We start from the raw sequence: 22,587 nt of genomic DNA, 5'->3' as shown, positions 1-22,587 counted from the left end.
ACCAGACATATAAACACAGAGAATATTGAATGAGATTCACTTCCGCCAACTCTTCTACTCGTGTGGGACAAAATTTGAGGTTTGATGGGAATTACATGTCCCTTCCCCTATTGATCTTACAACTCGCTTACCAAGAACTGGCTGTACACAGTTTTTAATTTCCATCATTGTAAATCATTGTCATACATTTCTAATCCAAAGGTTCATCTAGGATGTTCATTAGTAAGTTTCTTGGTATATTAAGCTAAGTCATTAGGATTTCTCTTTGATAACAAGCTAACAGTTACTCTTCATGAAACAACAACTTAAGTCGAGTGTAATATGGCATTGGACACCTCCTGCGTTCTTTATTCCGATTATTTGAAAGTAGATAGACAGTTTTTACTTTAAATTTAGTTTATCCTCATTCATTCCATACTGGGCTATGAGTTGTTTGTGCTTTGGCTAAAGAATTTTACCGAAGCTGTCGTCTTATCAGAGCTTTCTATAATCCTCCAGTTTGCACACAGTTCCGTGAATCTCAGTTTCACATTCAGTATGTAAAAAATACACAGAGGATGGTATGTATATATGATGCTATCTATATTAGTGCAAAATCCATAACAATTTCATTGTATCAACATGGCCATTTTCTCTATAGATTTTTGAGGTAATATATTTAGGGAACTACTGTGTGGTTTTGCTTTGCAAGCACATAATTTATCTTCCCTTTCTTTTAAATCCATTAACTTCCATGGACTCAATCCTTGCTGAAAGGGTCAGGCTCCATCCATTGGCCAGGATTTCGGTGAGTGAGGGCAATACCAAATAGTGGAATAAAAGGTTTCGGTCTCAGTCACTCATTGGCGGAAATAGAAACAATGGTGGGTATTGATTGAAGCTTCTCTTTGGCCATGAAGGACAACAAAATTATCGAATATTTATTAATGGAGACCAAAAGATTTCAAGTGTTTGAGAAAATACTCTACAGACAGAAATGAAATGCATACTTGCATTCAAACTGTTGTAATGGAACGTAGTGCAGTAACATTCTGTACATTTTTGCGTGAGAAAAGGAAAACAAATTTAATTTTCACTGACTAACTCACCAGAAATTCATACAAGAAAATTCTCTACAGCAGTGTCAAATGCTTTATATCTTGAGAACAGTATACTGATATTAAAGTTTAGTACGTATTATATCTAGACACAATTATTAGAATTAATAACTTCTACAACAATGAACATAATATGTGATAAAATGCACGCATTGTAGGTGAAGTTGAAATGTTTCTTACATAAACAAGAAAGAAAAAGAGACACCTAATATGTTTTGTATACCACATTGTAAATTCAGAGGCTTCTAAAATGGTAACAATCGTGTACAATCTTGATAAGCAGTTATTGCATACGGTGGTAGTTTGAGGGTCATCGTTACACTGCGATAGTCATGGAGAAAAGTCCATGTACATAGATGCTAGTGTTAATGGTATACTTAAGCAATCAGAATAGCCTATTTAGTACTTCCAAATATACCGTTTTTCCAGGTGTATTCAGTATTCACGAAACTTAACTTGCAAAATGTGAAGAAATGTATTACCCATTGAACAGAATATTCTGTTCAATAAGATCTACATCAGAAGTAGTTAGGCTTAGAGACTTCCCAGCTTTTGGTACTTTTGTCATCGAACAAATTTGAATACTTCATGTGAGATTACAGGTAGAGGGGTAGTAGAATGAATGTGTGTGAAACCTCTGGCTAGTCCAGTTAAGTCAAAATAACCCATAGAATTAATTTGATCATAAAAGCCAAAACTCAGGATTGAAAAATCTATAGTCAACTTGACTCTGACTGCTCAGAAGTTCAAGTGCTATTTTTAAATACTTGTATATACTCATGTATGTGTGTATCAACTGTAGGCAATAAATCGTTTACCTATGAATGATCCATCCTTCAAGTTTTGTGAGGGTTATGCATTTGGCCAGCCAACATTTCTGGTTTAAACGAATTCATATAAGTGGCAACAGGTAATGCAGCTACCTGTAGCCGATATCTCTTCCATCATTACCAATTGTTATAAAAACAAAACTTGAGCCCATTTGGGAAGTACAAAAATAACCCTGTAAAGGCTTTCTTTCGAGAATAACTGAAAGTACTTTTATACCAACTATAGCTTGCGATCATGGGAATCCATCATCACAATCATCTCATCCCTGTAAGAATTCTTTCAGATGCAAGTTTACTACAGGTTGGAACAACTTCAAAGCAAGTCTGAATGCTTGTTATTTTCTTCTTCATGCCATATCTGAAAGCATGTGCTTTAACTGCATTTTGTATAGATTTGTTTGTTTCTTTGTAATTAATTACAAAGTTGCACAATGGACTGTCTGTGCTTTGCCTACCGTTTGTATGGAAGCAAATGTAAATGCTAATAAAATACTTAGTAGAACTATATCATCATAAAATATTTAAATCTGCATGATAGAACATACCACATCATAAAATGGAAAACTGGGTATACCAAATTTATTTTTGGTATGATATGTCAGCTAGTGTATGTGTAATTCACACTCCTGAGATAACTTATACAACTACTAAATATTTTATATGGTCCAATCAAAAGTATTTTCACTATAGTTTCCAAATACACCTTGTAATGCTGTTTTCTTTATACACAGTATGAACTCACCTATTACTATTATTTTGTCAACAGCGTGTGTGTGTTTTTCTTACAGCAAGGCCATATTGGGCTATCTGCTGTCTACCGAGGTGAATCTAACCCTTGACTTTAGTATTGTAAATCCGAAGAATTTCGCGCAAAGCTACTCGAGGGCTATCTGCGCTGGCCGTCCCTAATTTAGCAGTGTAAGACTAGAGGGAAGGCAGCTAGTCATCACCACCCACCGCCAACTTTTGGGCTACTCTTTTACCAACAAATAGTGGGATTAACCGTCACATTATAACACCCCCACGGCTGAAAGGGCGAGCATGTTTGGTACGACCGGGATTCGAACCCGCGACCCGTGGATTACGAGTCGAACGCCTTAATACACTTGGCCATGCCGGGCCCTTTCAACAGATATCTATTACTTTCCAAATATTGTATTATTAAAAACAAAAGTTTTTTTTTTTTTGAAAGCCGTCAATAATCCAAACATTGGATGTATTCTATCTTCCGGCAATAATTAACAGGTCATTAATATCACTCTTTACTTTATATCTCGGTTTCTTAATATTGTGCTCAAATCTTTTATTATCTTTCACACGTTGCTTGACAGACATGTTGTTTGTGTATTTGAATCACTTATGTATTGCAATGCTCATGAATATCTTCATGCAACATTTACCCATATATGTAATGGCACAAAAATATCTATTGATCCACATATATTGCCATTAGGTTGTTGATAAATAATGGCAACATTCTTATATATGATTATGATATACAAATAACAATATATTATACATATTGTAATAGCGTTGTACATGCTGCTTCTGGCAGGTGTTCCATTTATCATAGTAATCAATATAGGTTACTTCTATTAATATCCATGTTGTCCGATACAGTATAGATCATAGCATCTTCAGCCTGTTAGAGCATAAATACATTATATACCCCACAGAACAAAAATCAATTACTCATTGAGATAGCCACAAATTATCACAATATTACACAACCACTCGTGGATCAATCCATCCATTACACCCATGTCACAGAACAAAAGATAAAAGTAAAATCCAGTGAGAAAAGGACTTTCTCATTTATATTTATAGTGATCTGTTTCATAATATATGTTTATTAAGAACACAACTCACACAACAGCTCACGTGGAAGCCACGTATGTACTTGTGCGTATAGGCTATATAAACATTTTTCTTACCTATATACAAGTTCTGGTAGTTTTACATTAACATCATTCTGAAAATGTTCAATACAAAATCTAATATATGAGTGTTTGGGAAGCTAAAATTACAATATCCTTCTAACCTTCAAATGTATTAGGGGTTTTAGCAATAATTATCAGTCCTTCCAACTGTAAGTGGTTGCATTTAAATAACATCAGCCATCCTGATTACATGATTACTGTGAATGTATCTTGCAAGGTGTCAAAGATAAATACCACCACTGAAAATTTTTCTTATACTCAGTAAATGAGGATCATAACATCCTTTCAGTTCCATTAATCTTGTTATTATCAAAGTGTCTTAGCTTTGTAATGATCAGATGAAAATAACTGAACGTAGTTTAAACAAAACTAACCCTTAGATCACTCGATAGCTCTGAAAATAAGTAATTTTACTTCCTTTCAGTCATTGATCCTTCAGTCAAGTTGCTGTTTTAACCATTGATAACTCTGACAAGATCAAGATGCTGTAACTGACATCTCAGCCGATCATTTGAGCTATTACAAAGCTCCTTCACCTATATTTAGTTGTCTGATTCCTTTTAGATAGTCAGAAAAGTGGAACCAGAATCTTCCACTTCGTTTTAACTCTTAATTGAATACAATTATTTCGGAAAATGAATTACATTAAATATTTGAGGGAGTGGTCCACATTAGCGATGGTTCGTTTGTGGATTCTGACAGCCCTGATTTCTTCATGATCCTTGACTGCTCATCTTCCCTTATGAAGAGGCTTACAACTTCTCCGTTAATTACGTTATTCACTATTTTGTTTCTACGGTTTCATCTGCTGTGGAAACAACTTGGAAAGACAAAAATCATTTACCAGTAGTACCTCTAGCTTTTCTCAACTGTTCTTAGATGCATCAACAACAGTTGGGATTAGTCTATACTAGTGAAGAATTATGCGAGTCCAGTAGAGATCGTCCTGTATTTTTTAGCTGTTTCTGTGTATAACTGTTCATTCTAATTCTTAACATGATATTTCAAGGTATAACTACATTTATAATAGACTCAAATGTACAGACCCCTCAGTGGCTCAGCGGTATGTCTGCGTACTTACAACGCCAAAAACCGGGTTTCGATAACTGTGGTGGGCAGAGCACGGATTGCCCCTTGTGTAGCTTTGTGCTTAATTCAAAAAACAACAAAACACATGTATTGTAAGATAATAAAATATACAATTATTGCGTTTTTTGTTGGTCTTTTTTTGCTATATTAGGATAACTTTTCTCTCTTCATATATTTCATTTACGGACGTTTTGCCACTCACGAATTAACTATAACTTTCATGAGGTAGTTCTGCCATACTTAGGTACTTAAACAGTGGACAATTCTTTGTACATAATAACTTAAATATTAATGTTTTATTTATCGATTTGTTAATATCATCCAAAATTTAAATGTTAATTAATCGTTGGTGCCTTCATCACGAACCGAGGGTTATTAATATTGATTAATCATCTGAGAAGAAATGGAGATTCAAGTAATATACCTAACCTTAAACAGTTTCTAGATGGGAACATGATAAAACAAGAAGACCACATTAAAGGCTTATTAATCTTACATTAGAGGAGAGAAAAGTATTTAAAATATAATAACTGATGCTTTGCAAATTAATTTAACAACGTTTTAAACTTGTTGAATTGTCAAAGTGGGTTTAATAGGGAATATCTGGTTTAATAACTTTTTTAACATTCTTTGAAGATATTAGGGCTTTCATAGATGTGGGTAAAAGTATGAATCTGGTACATGTGGATTTTCAGAGGTCATCCGATAAAGTGCCTATGAGAGACTTATTAACACGTTTACATTTGATGTTTATAGTAAGTTATTGGGTATTGCTTGCTGCGAGGAGAATATTACTTTTTTACTAATTACTTGGTGTATTGGTCGAGATTGGATTTTAATTATAATAAATGTAACTGAACGCATGTAAATTATCATAATTGAAATTATATATCTAATTTTGATATAAAAAATATTTACAATGTATTGAAGAAAATAGTCTTGCTGCTTTGGTTGATCAATCTATTACAGCCTTCCAAGCAGTACACTGTTCATATGGTAAGGGTAATAGGATTCTAAGTTTTATTTAAAGTCTAAAGAGTTTATAATGTCATTGTATAAGTCACTTTTAGATCTAATTTTGATTACTGTGTTTAGTCTTGGTTTTTTGTATCATTGGAGAAGATTCAAAAAATGGCTGCTAGATTAATACGAAGAATGGGAAAGTTGTCACGCCCGAACAGAGTATGGTATTTAAAATTGTTTTACCTTGAAAAAAAAGACAGTTTACAAGGGGATCTGATTGAAATATTTAAAATAACTTAATTTTTTGGAATACTATGGAACATATTCATCCATTTAACCTGTTCAATTTTCTACACTAAACTAAAACTATTAATAAATAAATTTTGAGAAAAAGTTAGAGCCAGTGCTTATCATTCATATATTTATCAAGTTTTATATTAAGCACACTTAAATTTACTGTTTCCACAACATTCAAAGGCATCTCCTACCAAATGTCAACCATCCTGTTTGAAAAATAAAACTGTCTTAGCTGAAGATGACTCCTACCTACCAAAATTTATATTTGTGTCCCCTAGTTCTTCTATTCTAACTGACAAGTATGAAAAAATATGATGCATAAACACTATCAATTTCTTTTACAATCTTAGACAATTCAATCAAATCCTCTCTAACTCTTATTTCTTCAAAAGAAAACAATCTCAGATATCTTAGCCTTTTATTGTATGATAACCTCCAGTCCAGACACCATTCTAGTAGCCCTCCTCCGAACTTCACTGACAAATAAATGCTCTTCCTAAGGTAAGGAGCTCAAGACTGAAGACAATAGTGCAAATGTGGCCTGAATAACGACCTATACAACAAAATTTTAACCTGTCTAGATTTGCATTGCATTCAATATTTCTTTAAATGCAACTTAAACTTCTATATGCCGTACCACTAGCAACAACACATTGCTTAGATTGCCTAAAATATCTCTTTCATAATGCCGTTAAGAATAGTTCTAACCAAATTTTAATAATCCACACGCATTATCTTGTATTTACTGCAATTAAAACCAACTATGACACGTTAATCCCTTATTAACGTAGCAGTAGCATTCTCCTCACAGACAACAACATCCAAAACTTTAATATCATCAACAAATATAAGTATATTATTGACCATTCTTTCATATATTACATTGATGTAATTCAAAAACGCCAAAGGTATTAAGACTGAGCTCTGAGGTACCCCACTTTTGACATTAATGTGGTTTGAATGAGCTCCATTTATAATAGCCCTCTGTTTTCTTCCATCCAGCCATTTATCTATTAATTTAGCTCTCATCCCATTTTCCTATATAAATATTTTTACAAACCTTTTACATGGCACCTTGTCAAATGCTTTCTAAAAATCCAGATACATCAAATCTTCAGTGTTATTCTCATTTACGTAAATAGTAACAGTTTGAAAGAAAGTCAAAATGTTTTTTCTTATTGAAATGATGTTAACTATCCAATAAAATTCTAAACTTTGTTTAAACGACTTTATAAAACAGCTTTTATCAATTATAAGACTTTCAAAAAAAAAAAAAAATCCCGCAACTGATGGAAGGCTAATGGTTCTATAATTACTGGGAAAATTTTATCACCTCGTTTGAAAAGAGAAGTTACACTACCTAATTTCCAATCATATGGTACCTACTCAGTAATATTAGGGTGGCGGGTTCAAAACCCTGTCGCACCAAACATGCTGGTCCTTTCAGCCGTAGAGGCGTTATAATGTGATATTCAATCCCATTATTCTTTGGTAAAAGAGTAGCCGAAGAATTAGAGGAAAGTGGTGATGACGAGCTACATTCCCTCTAGGGACGGCTAACGCAGATAGCGCTCGTGTAGCTTTGCGCAAAATTAAAAAAGCAAACAAAAAACGATCCTGCCCAGTATTAAACGACTGATACAAAATAGTGCAAGTGGCTCACATATTAAATTTTTAACCTCCTTCAAAACCGCTGGGTAAATATCATCTGTTCTAGGAGCCTAATCCTTCCTTAAACTTCCCAGTTTTTTTCTTAACAAGCTCAGAATTAATGCAGTCATCTTGTTCAATCTCGTTTTCACCTATAAGATTGTTTGAAATCGTTAACTGAATTATAGAGTTGATACATCATCTCTTTTCGTACTTGATAGTGATAATGGTAGGACAAGGGGATACCAATATAACTATTAATAGGATAAGATTCAGGTAGGAAAACTTTAGATTTTCAACAGGTACTTTGGACTTTGCAAATGGTTTTCCTTTAGAATTAGTGGATGCAGCAGATGGAAAAAGGCTAAAAGATGTGTTTTGGAATTCCGCGCAAAGCTACACAAGGGCTATCTGCGCTAGTCGTCTCTAAACTAGAATCTTAAGGCATCTAGTTATCATCACCTTACACTTAGCTCTTAAGCTACTCTTTTACTAACGAATAGTGGGATTAACCGTAACATTATAACGCTCTTACGGCTGAAAAGGCGGGCATGTTTGGTGTCAGGGATTCAAACCAACGACCCTAATAATAAGAGTCGAGCGCCTTAACTATCTTGCCATATCGGGTCCAGTTCAAAAGAAGAATTGAAAAATACTTCCTTGACAGGAATTAACATTAAGTTGGTTTTTGCTTGTTTGTTTTTGTTTATTTTTGTTACTGGATGAGACAACCTGAATGGACTAATAAGCTTCTTGTCCTTAAATATAATATATTCTGTTAAGTTATAATCAAATGTACGAAGTACTTGTAATCTCATGTTACAATAAGAACTTAAATAAACAATAAATTACGTCTTATGTATCTCGTTTCAAATGAATATATACATTACCATAATTAATTTATTAACAAGTAAGATATTACCTCTTATATAATTAGTTCGTCATAAAACTTATCTCCCACCAGATGCCACTACTAAAAATATTAGTAAGGAGCACATATATCGATAGGTCGTAGAATATTGTTTGTTGGATTATAAAATACGATTTGAAGTTGACGATAGAGTGAAAGTTAACAGATCATTCCATTAGAAAGGTTGTGAAATTGGAAATATGTGAATAAGTTCTGGGTGGTGAAATATATCAAGAACTTCGTTTGCAAACAGTTATTTAGAAGTTGTTTTACAGTTTTTCCGAAGCTAAGTAAGTAATTGCGATATTAATATTATAGATTTTATTTTTATTTTTAGTTCCTTTACGAATAAAAAGAGTTTGTAATAATTATTAATGTTACAGTAATAGTATTGAAGCTAGTATTATAAACTGTGATATTGTGGCGTGTTTACATATAGAAAGTTCTTACTGTAACAGTGTAAGGTAAGTTTTAAGTTGTAACTTTATTGCATGCAATTTGAACTTGTTAGTAATTTATAGGTGTTAGTACTAGTGGTACTACTAGTACTTTTCGTTTTATTTTTTTAAGTAGCTTAATTTCTGCAGATGTAATGGTAAGATCTTTTGATTAATCTCGTTAAAACTCAAAAACGTTCCCGATTTGTGTTTCTGTAGAGGAAGTCCTAACAATAAATTAACATTTAAATTTTTATTTTTAGTATGATTAAAATGTTTTGCTTGTGTAACGAATCTAAGTATGTGGATACATTTGAAAGGGCTGTATATGCATCATTTATTATATGATATAAAACTAACATAGATAAAACGTTAATTTTAAAGACTCGTTGTTTATTGAATAATTAAATTCAATGTTAAGAGGAACTATCAGAGGAATATTAAAAATTTTACCCAGTATATTCTGTGTGACTTTTAAAGTTTAGGCTATAGGTCAGATAAAAGGAAGGGGGATCTTAAAACAGATTTAAGAGACTGAATAACTGGCTACTGTATTGTGTAAAACCTAATATATAAGTTTAAACCATATGAAAAATTTGGGTGAAGTTTGGCATCAAGTAATGTAATTACCTGTACAAAAATGTGTTTGTGGCCATGAAGCCTTCACACTAATAGTAAGTTAATTGTTTATGAAAAGATTTGAAAGAATAAATGTGAAGGTTTTATTTTTATTAACTGTGTAAATGAACGATTAGATGACTTATATGCAGTAAAGACTGACTGCACTATCCATAAAGTAATAAACAGTGAAATAAATATTTTCTTTTTAAGGATTTAAGAAATATTAATTTTAATGCTAATAATACCACAAGAAAGAACATTTCAAGCAATTGCACACTTTTGTATGGAACCAATATGAATTACTGAATAATGAACAGAATTTGCTTAAAAGATGGACATGGAAAATGTGTATTGCTAATAATGATATACCTATTACTAAAATCCTGGTAAGTTTAAGATATAATATTACATTCTCTTTATTTTATTATGTCAGTAAGTCAAAAATAAAATAAAACTTTGACTAAATTTTAAGAAGAAGCAGAAAATTAGATAAAAAACAATTGAAAATTTGTAGAAAATTGAAAATAGATCTATAAATAAGCCAGGAATTTAAGAGATGAGTTAAAGGAGATGTAATATTTAAAGAATTAAGTATAAAAATCAACATAATTGAAGACAAGAAGTACAAAGGTACTGAAGATGTAGAGACAACAACAATAAACCAGGCAAAATGACAAATTCAAAAAGGAACAGAAAAAGCTTTTACTTCACCACTATACAATCAAAGTGTCTTCAAGCTCTGTAACTTCATGATTTTCATGTACCTGTTTTGGAAGATATGAAATCCTTTGCCAGTTTTTCAGTTATAAACATAGTAAATTTTGTATGTTTGTTTTTGTGTACTTCTTTTGGAAGGTAAGAGATTATTTTCCAGTTTTTAGTCCTAAACCAGGCCTTGGCAAATACTGTCAGATCTAGGAGCCAGCCCAGGTATGCTTAACATGACTTTACTACTATTTGCACTACGAAATGGTGGCTAAATATATTTATTTTCATAAGACTAAGTGCTGCTATTGATCATATATCATATAACAACAGTCACCTTGATAGCATTGCCTGAACTAACTGTCTTTGGCAGAAAATGCTTATTTTGTTTTTTAAAAATTTAAACAAAAATAATTTTTGAAATGGAACATGCAAATCTTAAGTCTTCTAGAGATAAGAGGAAAGAACCCAAAAAAAAACACGTTAAGTTAAAGATAAATTTTGAAAGTTTCTTGTTTTGAAATATAAAATTTGATTCAAATGGTCAGCCTCTATTTAAAAGTAGTTGAGGAAAATATTAGACTTTAAGGACTTTTGAAAAGAACTTTTGTGTAAGAAAGTAATATCTATAGTGCAGACCAATTTTTAAGAAGTGTTTTTGTTAATGAAGATTAGGAAGAGAATATTAAATTGATCAGTTTCTTTAAGGGTATCTTGAGGTTTTTCTTTTAATTTTTGTTTGTGTTGAATAAGTAGCTGTTTTGGAGAAGTTTGAGAGACTTCTTGAGAACAAAACACGTAGCATTGATTAGATTTATTTTAAGAAAATAAAAATCATTGCAAAGTTTTCAAAAATATAGGGAGGATTCTGACAAATCTTTTTGTAAGGTGTATTAATACTGTGGAAATTCCTAATAACTAGAAGCCTGTAATATGATTGATATTTTCAAAAGGGTATAAGGAGGAACTACATGTAGATATAATGTGTAGACTTATTAATTTAACTGATGTTGTTAAGAAAGTATTGAAATTTATTTTCAGAATAATTTAAAAAATAATTTGTAAAATTAGTATTTAATTAGAAATTATCATTTTCACGGTTTTGATAGGTTCTTCACCTTTGCTGGTTGAGGGCATACTGGCTGATGTACAATATGTTTACATTTTGATCTTCAGTAAACTCTCTGATGTGTAGGTAATATATGTATGGGTTTGGTGGAAATGTTAAGTAGATAGAAAACTAGCTTAGTTATAAAAAGCAAAAAGTGTTGGTAGATGCCAATTTTTCTGTTTGGGGGGGGGACTAGTGTGGAGTTCTCAGACATATGGTCTGTTTTGATAGTTTTGTTGATCAGTGTTATCCCAACCTGCCTGATGAGTCCTGGTAAGTAAAAGATCTCATTGTTACTAGGTATAGCAGATATAGTGTAGACAACATATAGTCTTTACTTTCACTAACAGGTTGTAAGAATTTCAAATGTAGCTTTTTTTTTTTTTATTCGTGGTGTGGTTGCTTGACTTGCTCTTGAAATGAGAATACAGCTAGCTTGTTGCCAATTCTGCTGAATGGTAGTAAAGTTAATTAATATATTTAAGTGAATAACAGGTGTTAAAAATATATCATGTAATGCCTGGACCACTACTGAGTCCTGTATTTTAGCTGACCTGATAAGGTTTAAGCTTTAACAGTGAGTGAAAGACCTTGATGACACTGGATATCTCAGATGTAGTGTGGTTGATGTGTTATAACATTTTCTGCTTTGCTTTTATCCACAAGTTTTTAGTATAGGTTAATGAATAATGCATTGTTTTAGGCTGTGGTATATAATCCTGCATTTTCTAATGATACTGATGAATTAATTTTTTTTAATAATGCTTTTCTCACCCAAAAGATCCTTTACAGTTTAATTGGTCAGATCATGGATAATTGAGATTTAATACTATGAAGTGTTAAACAGTGCATTTGGATTATTATAAAGGATTTATGCCTTAGGTGAGGGGAATACTGATGTTAAATTTGGTTTGTTTAGTTGTGGTCAAAAGAGCAATTTAGTTTTGATTCTATTTACAGTTACGAAAATTTTGAGGAACAAGAAGGTTAATGTCATGTAAATCATTCTAATGATGCTCCCCTCAGTGTGGATTCCTGTACGTGGTCAGGGGACCTTCCAGGGAAAGTTTTGTTCTGTCAGTTTATCTCCTCTGGGATCTAAACATCCATCCATGTGTTTGCTGTGTGTGGTAACCTGTGAAGGGGAGGAGAGGATCTTGGTCGTTGAAGGGTCCAACCCTAACACACCACTTCAGCCTTGAATTCCTGTAGATGGATGGTCTTGGGGTGGCTCTCCTTGAATCAGTCAGAGGGTTCGCTTGGGCTAGGGTCAACCAAGTACCAGTGTTGGATGTTCTGAACAGGAGTTATAGATACTGTATCTGATGCTGGTGTTTGGGTATAGTGCTCATGAAACCCTGGCATTGCTGCAGTGTCCTTGTTTGGTATTGTAGTGTGTCCCCTCATAGGGTTTCATGGTGGATGGGTTCAGTGGGCACCAAAATATTCCTTTTTTTATTATGGATCCTCCAAATAAAAACTTAAATAAAATAATGAAAAACAGTCCATAGGTAAATGACCATATCTTGAAGATTCCGAACAGCAATTTTCAACATCTGTAACACCTGTTGTACCTTAGTTTCTTGTACTACATTCTCTTTTGGACAAACCTTTAGTGCAAATGTCTCCCTTTTTCATTCAAAAGTGATTAGAGGGACTTGCTAGCTCTCCAAAGTCAGTAAAAAAATTTTTGATTCCTGTAGTTTTCTCTTACAGCTGGAGACTAGATGTAAACATTGGTTTTATGCTATTTATGTTTTTTAAACTTTTTGTTTTATCTTAATTTCCTTTTATGAATTTTACTAAATTTAATTTTAACTTTTTACTTGATGTTTGGTGCAGATAGCCTAGCTGCTCTGTGCCATAAAACACCAAATCAACCAACCAACCAATCTAATGATGCCTCAGTTGAAGTACCACATGCTGTTTTGCTTCTCTTGCTTTTAATAAGATGACGAAAATACTAGAAAGAGATACTATAGATGGATTGTTGGATTGACATTTAGTTTAAGTAGTTTAAATCATGTTTTGAATGTTTAAAAATTTCCCATATTCTCAAAATAAAGAATGGATGTTACAAATAATGAATTAGTGCACACATATTCCATTTCTTCATGCATCATAATCTTGGAGCTTCATGTAATGTTACATTTAAAAGCCTGTATTTGTATCAGTGATGTGAACTGGTAACATTATTAGAGCTGAGCCATTAGTGGAATTTGAATTTTGTCCATACATTAGGCTCAATAATCAATTACTTTAGAGTAATTAACTATCCTGACATGGAACTCAAAATTTAGAATAATTGAAATCTAATAATTGGAAAAACTAATATTGCTTACTTGATTATCCTTTGAGTTCCAACATCAGTCACCTCTATATAATAAGCAAGTTGATCAGTTTGACCAAACTTTTAATTATGAAACAATACCTACCATGAATTTGAATTTACTAAATGTATCTTATGAAATTTTTCAACTTTTTAATAAATGTTAAAAGTACATTACTTTAAAAAAAAAATTAATGTTTTTATTAAAGTATTATAATAAAGCTTTGTCTTTTATTAATTTACAGCCTTTATTGAATCAGTCTGAGTGAAAGTGATTTTTGTGCTATGAGTAAAAATATTTATTTTCATTTTAGTCATCATATTTTATTTTCATAACTTTCTCAACCATCCGATATAAAAAGTTAATGTTTTTGCATACAAAACTATATCTACTATTTTATGTATTATAACACTAACCATAGAAAGATTATCAATATACAGTGAAATGAAAATTTGGATGGGAAAATCCTTAATAGTGTTACGAAGGAACGGGGTCTCAGTGTAATAGTCGTTTATTCTCTAGAGCTATTTGTGGGTGTGCTGTTACTGATGGTAGGGCAAATGAGATTTTAGATTGAATACAACTCTAAAGAAGTTATAATTTCTTTTGTTTAGGTCACTTAACAAGGTTAGCCCACATTTGGAATATTGTGTTCAGTCTTGGGCTGCTTATCTTAGCAATGACATTGCAATCTCAAAAAGGGTTGAAAAAAGGGTTACTAGAATGGTGCATAGGATAGAGGGGGTTGTCATACAAGGAAAGGTTAGGATCTCTTGGAATTTGTTTCTTTTGAAAAGGAAGTTAGAGAGGATATGATTGAGATGTTAAAGAGGGTAAAGGTAATTGATAGTGTTGATTCATTACTTTTTTTCATGTTTAACAGTGAGAATAGTTGGAGTAGGGACATGTATAAGTTTTGGTTGAGTAGGAGTCATCTTCAGCTAAGACAGTTTCATTTTTCTAACAGGGTGGTTGGAATTTGGGTGCTGTAGAGGCAGTAAGTTTAAGTGAGTTTAAGAAAAAGCTTTAAGTATATGAATTATAAGGACTAGCTTTAAGTTTTTTTTATTAATTATTTTTATTTAGGCTAGAGGATGGAACAGCTGAGATAGACCCAATACGTTATTTTTCATTCTGCATTGACTGCAGTATTGCTCAGAATTTTTCAAATTATTTTCTTTAACAGGTCAAGTTGTTTACCTTTTTCAGATGTTTCCCTTTAATTTCATATTTTTATGATGTACTTTGTACCCATTGAAGCAGTAATTCTTGCTTCAAAAGTAATAAATCATAGTGTGAGATCACATTAACTGTTTCTTGTAGAGCTAAAATGAACAGCAATAGGTGCAAATTTGTTTCATACTGTGTTATAGCATGTAAAATTTTAGCTGTTTTATTTCACTGAAGTTTTCTTAGGCTAAACTGAAAAGTTTGATTTTTATAATTTGAATATTTTTAACTGTTAAAATAGTGTGTATATATATATATGTGTGTGTGTGTGTCTATATATATAGTAAATCACTAATTGGAGCTATTATCATCAACATATAATGCAGTGAAATGATTAAAACTAGAAAATAGGAAAACAAAAACATACCTTTTAGTTTTTTTTGTAGAATATCTTTAAAATATTTTTGATTTATATTTGTAATTTCAGTCTGTCTCTTTTTTATGTGTAGTTAATTTTCAACGTTTTATTTCCTTCTTTTGACCTTTACCACTTATGCATCTCTACACAAGTCACCAGTGCTCTTGAGGCATACTACAGTGTCTCTGGCAAACATGCACAACCCTTCAGCAAACTTCTCATGCACTGCATAATATGATAAGCCTTGAGAATTGATGCAAACTGTTATGTCTATTCAAGAAATATAAATTTAAAAAATAGTAATAAGGCCTAAATACAATTACAACAGTATCTCTAACTCTATTTTTGTAAGAAACAACTGTAAGTACTGTAGGTGATCAAGTAGCCAACAATACTATAGTCAATTGCATGATCTGTGAAGACAGCTGTGAGCCAGTTTCAACTTCTCTCTCTTCTGTCTCTATTTCAACCTAGTTCTTTTTTTTTTCTTGTAATCTCCTCAGTTAGGTGTTTGCATTTCATCTTCTTATATGCATAATCTCTATTTCACCCATTTGCTTAGAGACCTGGTCTTTGGAGATATTTTAAACTTTTTTGAAACCCCAGGCTTTGGTTGACACCTGCAACCATCTATTGAACCCTCGGTTTTCCATTTTGCTGGTCCATAGATACCTCTGGCTCCAAACTCATTCTTGGGAGTCACATCAAGCTACCCCTTTCCTGTTTCTTGTTCTCTAATTTCTGTTCATCATCCCTAACTATCATGGCTCTTATTGGAGTTGATACTAGGTTCTAGTCTTGCAAGAGTCTTCCTCTGCAACTCTACCATCCTCTGTTTTTTTCCTTCTCCAGGAATTGTGGGGCTCTGAATGTTTGTTTTCTTTCATGATGACTCTCTCCTCTTTTATGCTGCATCTCATCTTTCTCATTGTTGTCCTTCCTGTGCTCTTCTTAATAATCCTCTGCATCTTCATTATCTTCAGGATATAGTGTCTTCTTTATTGATGGTAGGAGTTATAAAACCTGTTTCTCATCCCACTTAGAACTTTTATTCTTATCTTTTTCTCATTATATCTATGAGGTTGAAGTTTGGCACCCTGTCAGTAACTTTTCTGAATTACCTTCAAATTGATCCTCTGTTCAACAAGGATGACTTTTTTAGTTTGAATTTGGCCCTGTTTCTTTTGTTGTGCTTACTGAGGTTGGACATTTCAAATGCTTTTCCTCACATTCCCATTTGCCCTGGATCTTATATTTCTTCCATTTTGTTCTCAATGGTTATGGCTTTCAGTTTTGTGTTTTTTCGCTATGGCTTAGCTTCATCTATTTATGTTTTCACTGAGATCATATATTTCTTTATTTAGTGCATGCATTTCCTGGGCCTTCAAATCCCAGTTCTGTGCCTTTCCCTTTGGCCTACCTAATCCATTTATTCATTTGTTTTTGGCCAGATCATGCATACCTCTACTTGTTTTGTGCAATTTCTGGGCCTTCATTTTCAATATTTTGTTTTTCTGATTTCTCTCGATTCTGTCTCAACAGGAATTGGTAATTACTACCTTTTGTTTTTCAAGATGCCTTTTTGTTTGGACTGGCTGGTCTAGGTTTCAAGTCACCTCTACTGTTCCTTGTCCACCTGTGAGTTTTTTTTTAATTCCAACATAGGTGGTCTCAGTCATATCCCTTGTGTAGTTATAAAATGGAAACTTTGTTGTTCAAGACGTGTCTGTTTTACATGTGGGTACTTTTATTTTTTTTCCCTAGAAGCCTTGATTGCTATCAGTCATTCATACTGGGGGATCATTGGAAGATGTGTTCTCTTATCTAACCTTGCATCTCTACCTTCCTTTTAACATCCCTTTGTCATGGTGGCTTAATTGCTCCAATGCATCTCTTGGTATAGAACTCACCTTCTGTCAGGCTTCCATCTTGCCATAGATGCTTAACTTGGAGAGAGGTTAGTTCTTAACACCATATAAATGATGACTTGTTTAGTAATCTAACAAGTAAGATTTGTTACTTGTATAATTTGTCTTTCAAGATGCATTTACTCCTTCCCCTTGCTTCTACTTATCATAGTTCGAGGTTTGTTCCTTGGATGCTTCTTGTATTCTTTCTCATAGAGATAGGTTGGTGTTAATTTCAACCCACTCCTTTCTTCTGAAGTCTTGGGCTACCTGTGAAAACAGTTAAGTATTTTCCATTTCTCCTATATTTGTTTATTGTACAATTATTCTAATCCCATTAGTCATATGTTTTGTACATGCTGTTTTGTTCCAACTGCTCCATTTTGAGGAAAACACTGTTACCTATTCTTACCAGAGTAAATTACCTTTCCTTTTACGATTTCTATCTTACACTTTAACTAGTTAAATTTGCCAAGTCATTCATCTTCCTGTGTTGTAGCTTGTACAGTAAGCTCTTTTTTTAAAAAATGCAGCATAATTTGTTTAATTTTAATGTTTTTTTTTAACTTAAACGTTTATGGTTATAATAAATAAATAAACACACACACACACACACACACACACACACACACACACACACACACACACACACACTCTCTCTCTCTCTCTCTTTCAATATGCTAACACTTACACTAATGATGCTGCTTACAAACTTATCATATCAAAATATAATATTCATTCATTGTGCTTTGTTTATTAGTGTATTATGTGTTAGCCTTGCTGTACTTGAAGCTGTACTAAAAGTAATTTGTTTTTTTTTCACTAATATATAAACTGCTCAGTCATCTGAGATGTCTTGCATGTTCATGAGACTACTAAAAGCCCCAACACAAATTATTGCTCCTACGTATATCATATGTTTTATCTAGCAACCAAGTGAGGTGCACATGTGAATACTGATCATACTATATGTTCATGAATATAGAAAGGTATGAAAACTAAGGTACCATAGAATAACACACAGTGTGAAATGCATCTGTAGAATAACACAAAAGAATCTTTGTCATACAAGTGTACGTGTATAGTATGTAATCTGAAATAGACATAACTATAAAAGTAGCAACAAAAACTATTCATCTATCATTTTACATAACTGTTTACTGTAAGTACTAGTGTTTTGTTAGAATTTTCCTTCAAGTCAGAAATGGTTGGCTAAACCTAAAGGATGAATATGGTGCTAAAAACATAAACTTCTCTTTTTTTGTGACTGGTTTAACACTTTATGTTGGTTTTAACTTGTATAATGTTTTTCAACAAATGTTTGGTCAGTTTTTGTATGGTGTAAATAGCAAAAAGGTATTTTATGTTATTTAAATATTATTCCATAGTTTAGTAATGTTTTGGTGCATTTAAAAATATTCTGGAATACAAACATCAAATTGCTAAGATGTATGTACAGTTGGATTTTGAAGTCATCATTGTCAGTTTCAACGTGTACAGTATTGTTTAACATCTAATTAAAAAAACAAAAACCCTAATCCTCTAAGAGCATGCGTAAACTTTATAAACTTGCACTGACATTGTATTTAAAGTTTGAAACATTTATAATCCATGATAAAAGTACCCAATAATTTATTATGCATTAAATATTATTTTATTTTAGTAATTCAGCTCCATACTATAAATATTGCATCTGTTAATTAAGAAATATCAGCATTCATTTTGAAAGTCACCATACTTGTACCTTTATCAAATAAATGTAGTACAATTATTTTGAGTTGTAATATGATTTCCATCCATTTCATGGTGTAGGCAGTAGCTTGTCTTAAGTTTTTAGTATAATGTACCTTTAAACCACATCCTCCAATGAAGTGTGTGTGTGTATATATGTTTATACATATTAAATACTTCAATCAGAAATTATATATAATATAAAGGGTAACTGTAATATGAAATGAGTGGAATAAAGTTTAGCAATGAGAAAATTCTTGGAATTTTCAGCTACTGTTATGAAACACTGAAGTACATATGTTTAATTACTAACTGTAAGTAGTGTGTTGTAATAGAGTTAGGCATATCTGTTCTGTTATTTTTGTTTATTATTCAGTTAAGAATATGTGCAGGATTTATGAGGAAGAAAACTTTAAAAAGTAAGCTGTACCTGTACAATAGAGGTTTAATCACATAAATATGAGAGGACCTTGCCAGGTTCCACATTTTCACATACTGTTTTACATATATGCATTTGTAAAGTGATAAGTTAATCTATTAAAATATCATCATACAATTAATTTGTGTGTGATTTTAATCATTATAGTATATTAAGCAAGAATGTACTTTCAAGGGTTATTGAGCGATATAACCTCAGTGAATTTCCTTTGCACTGATTGCATTCATTTTCTGTATATGTTGTTTCTTATCGTGAACAAATTGTTTGTCTTAATTGTCTACTTTGGTTTTAAGAGGTGGTTGTATGTTATACTTTATCATAAAAACACTGTATTTACTGCTAAATTAATAAAAACAAAAAATTGGCTTACAGTTCTTTTCATAGATTGTAATTATTGTGTTAAATGTTGATTTAATATAAGAAACTTGTAGACTAATGATTCCTTAACTTATTATTTTAGTCTTTTAAGAGGTGATAAAGAACCTTCAAATAATGGTTGATAATAGCAACACTGGGAAGGACATGCTTGATGAACCAGGATGGGAGGCAGAAGGTCAAGCTGTTGTTGAAGATGTGAGCTTTGCTGTCAAAGAAATTCACATATCGACAGCTCTTCCCATTACAGAAAGTGCTGTATATTTAAACATTGAAACAAAAGAAGGACAAAAACTATGTGTAGAAATGTCATCTAGAGGATTCTGTGTTGTTGGTAATGAATTCAATTCCAAAGCTGAAACAGACTGTAGTGATGATGCCATTTATTTTGAAACTCCGTATGCTCTTTTAGACAAATACAGTCCATTATATAGAGATACGTTTGGAAACACACTTATTTGCAAGTTAAATGAGATAAAGGAAATGGAAGATAAGAATAATAAGTAAAGCTAATCTGAAAATTTTAGATTTATGGAACATTACTGGTATTTTATCAGAAATATTTTTTATTTATTACAATAGTATTTTAGAAGGAAATATTTTGTATTCATTATTTTCAACTATAGTCTTCTAGTACTTCTTTCATTGTACATACAGGTGTATTCTAGTAACAGAAATTTAATATTTAATATAACATGAACATGCAGATAGAGCTAGTACATTTTTTTAAAGATGTTTAGGGCAAAGTAAATTTAGGAACTGGATAATTTTCTCCAATAGCCATAAGCATAGATGATATTTCACAACTGTGATGGCTATGACACACAGAAAAAGTAAAATCTCTAAGTTTCAGTTTAAAATTTATTTTTGTTAAGTTTTCAAGAAATTTACAATATATTTTACTCAAGATTTGCTTGGAAATTCATACATGTTTACTTTTTAAAAGTAATAAGTGATTGATTAACAGTAAAATAACCAGTGTTTTGGTTATGGGAATATCACTACGGGCATTTCTGAAGTTATGGATTTTTAGTATTGTTATCAATAATTTTCTCTGAATGAATTTTGATAGCCCTACAAAGCAAATGTATCTCTAGACAGAACAGTAAAGAATAGTGGAGAATGCATTTATATAGGATAATGGGTATTCTAAACTGTTAAAGAAAAATTTAAATTTATAAACTCTACAGTAAAAATTTTTGAAAGTTTCATATAGGAATATATTTAAATTAATGGGATAGTTAATTTACCTTTGCATATAAATTTCAAAATTGTTATTATAAACCGTGAGAGTAACATACTATTTTTCCTCATGCTGAAGGTGCCAAGAGTTTTACCATACATTCGTATGAAATAGTAAACTTGTTTTATGTTGCATTTACACTATATATATATATATATATATATCATATGCACTTAGCTTATTAATTAAACTTATGGTCTAATTATATAACAATTTTGTAAATCGGAAAATACTTATATTCGGAAGTATCTTTTGATAAAACTGTACTAATCTTGTATACAAAATAATTGTATACCCATGTTTTGTTTTTGCAATATATTCAGTGTCATCCAAAATTCTTTCTGTTTTTTATATTGGTAATATAAAGAATATATTAGGCTCCTAATTTGTTGTTTTCTTCTTTCCAGTAATTCAAAGGGAACTACTGATGCTTATGCTTTTGCCATTTAAGTTTTATGTTTATTTACGGAGCTGTGTGTAACGTTTTGTGATTTTCAGGATTTTTAATGTACAAATAATTAGATAACACAACAGGCTGATATTTGCTGTGTATTTTGAGGTTTATTTATACAACTGGTGTCAACAATAATATAAAACAAAAAGTAACTAAAGTACATAATTTTAATGTTCGAGTTGAATATTTGGCAACTTAATGGCATATATATGTATTTTATTGATGTAATAATAATTCTGTGGTATCTAATTAAAAATTGTGAGGTTCTTTTAATGATTTACGATGTTATTTAGTATTGAATATACAGAATATTATGAACTTTCAGTGTTTTTTAAGAATTATCAATTATAGGCACTTATGATTCCAACCAATGCAGCTTTAATTTTTATATCAAATTTTGTAGTTTTGTATGCAAATTTTAAGATTAAAAAAATAAATAGCTTGATAGGCCAAATAGTTTCTTTTGCCTTTTAATTCAAGTGTTTTTTAGAAAATTTTATACAAGCATAGAAGATGGCTCTTTATTTACAAACCATTTGTTTGTATTTGTTAATAGACTATAAAAATGTTTTGTAATTCGAAGTGGACATTTTATGCATGCACTGGAAATGTGTGAAACAATATGCAAATTTTTTGTCTTCCAGAGTACAAGTGAATTAATGGCAAGAATTTAATGAACAATATCTTATCAGATACAAACAAATTTAAACTACTACACACAAAGCCAACAAAAACACATGAAAAGTAATTAAACAAGATATTACTACAAATTAAAAAAATCAACACAATCTGAGAAAACATTTATTGGAAATACCCATACCAGCCATTCTGAGATACAATGATGCAATAAGGCTCCAATATAACATATTC

At 31.7% G+C, this 22,587-nt stretch overlaps 1 protein-coding gene across 4 annotated transcripts; it reads left to right on the top strand.

Annotated features, from left to right (window-relative positions):
* The first annotated feature begins 8,841 nt into the window (after positions 1-8,841).
* On the top strand, positions 8,842-22,171 carry LOC143236048 (GSK3-beta interaction protein-like). Of its 4 annotated transcripts, none has more exons than XR_013019433.1 (3): positions 8,849-9,066; positions 10,709-10,764; positions 11,649-18,398. XR_013019433.1 is itself a non-coding variant. In XM_076474292.1 (3 exons), the coding sequence occupies exon 3, from the start codon at positions 20,138-20,140 to the stop codon at positions 20,525-20,527; it is 390 nt and encodes a 129-aa protein (XP_076330407.1). In that variant the 5' UTR covers positions 8,849-9,066; positions 10,709-10,764; positions 20,106-20,137; the 3' UTR covers positions 20,528-22,171. The 4 variants fall into 4 exon arrangements, 3 of the variants coding, with proteins under 3 accessions (XP_076330406.1, XP_076330407.1, XP_076330408.1); XM_076474292.1 differs by lacking the exon at positions 11,649-18,398 and adding an exon at positions 20,106-22,171; XM_076474291.1 differs by lacking the exons at positions 10,709-10,764; positions 11,649-18,398 and adding an exon at positions 20,106-22,171 and having other exon boundaries at positions 8,842-9,066.
* The last annotated feature ends 416 nt before the right edge of the window (positions 22,172-22,587 follow it).

The sequence above is a fragment of the Tachypleus tridentatus genome, chromosome 13 (assembly GCF_004210375.1).
Source record: "Tachypleus tridentatus isolate NWPU-2018 chromosome 13, ASM421037v1, whole genome shotgun sequence".
In the NCBI taxonomy this organism is placed as follows: domain Eukaryota; kingdom Metazoa; phylum Arthropoda; class Merostomata; order Xiphosura; family Limulidae; genus Tachypleus; species Tachypleus tridentatus.
The sequence above is the reverse complement of the archived record's forward strand: the minus strand, read 5'-3'. Positions and strand labels throughout refer to the sequence as shown.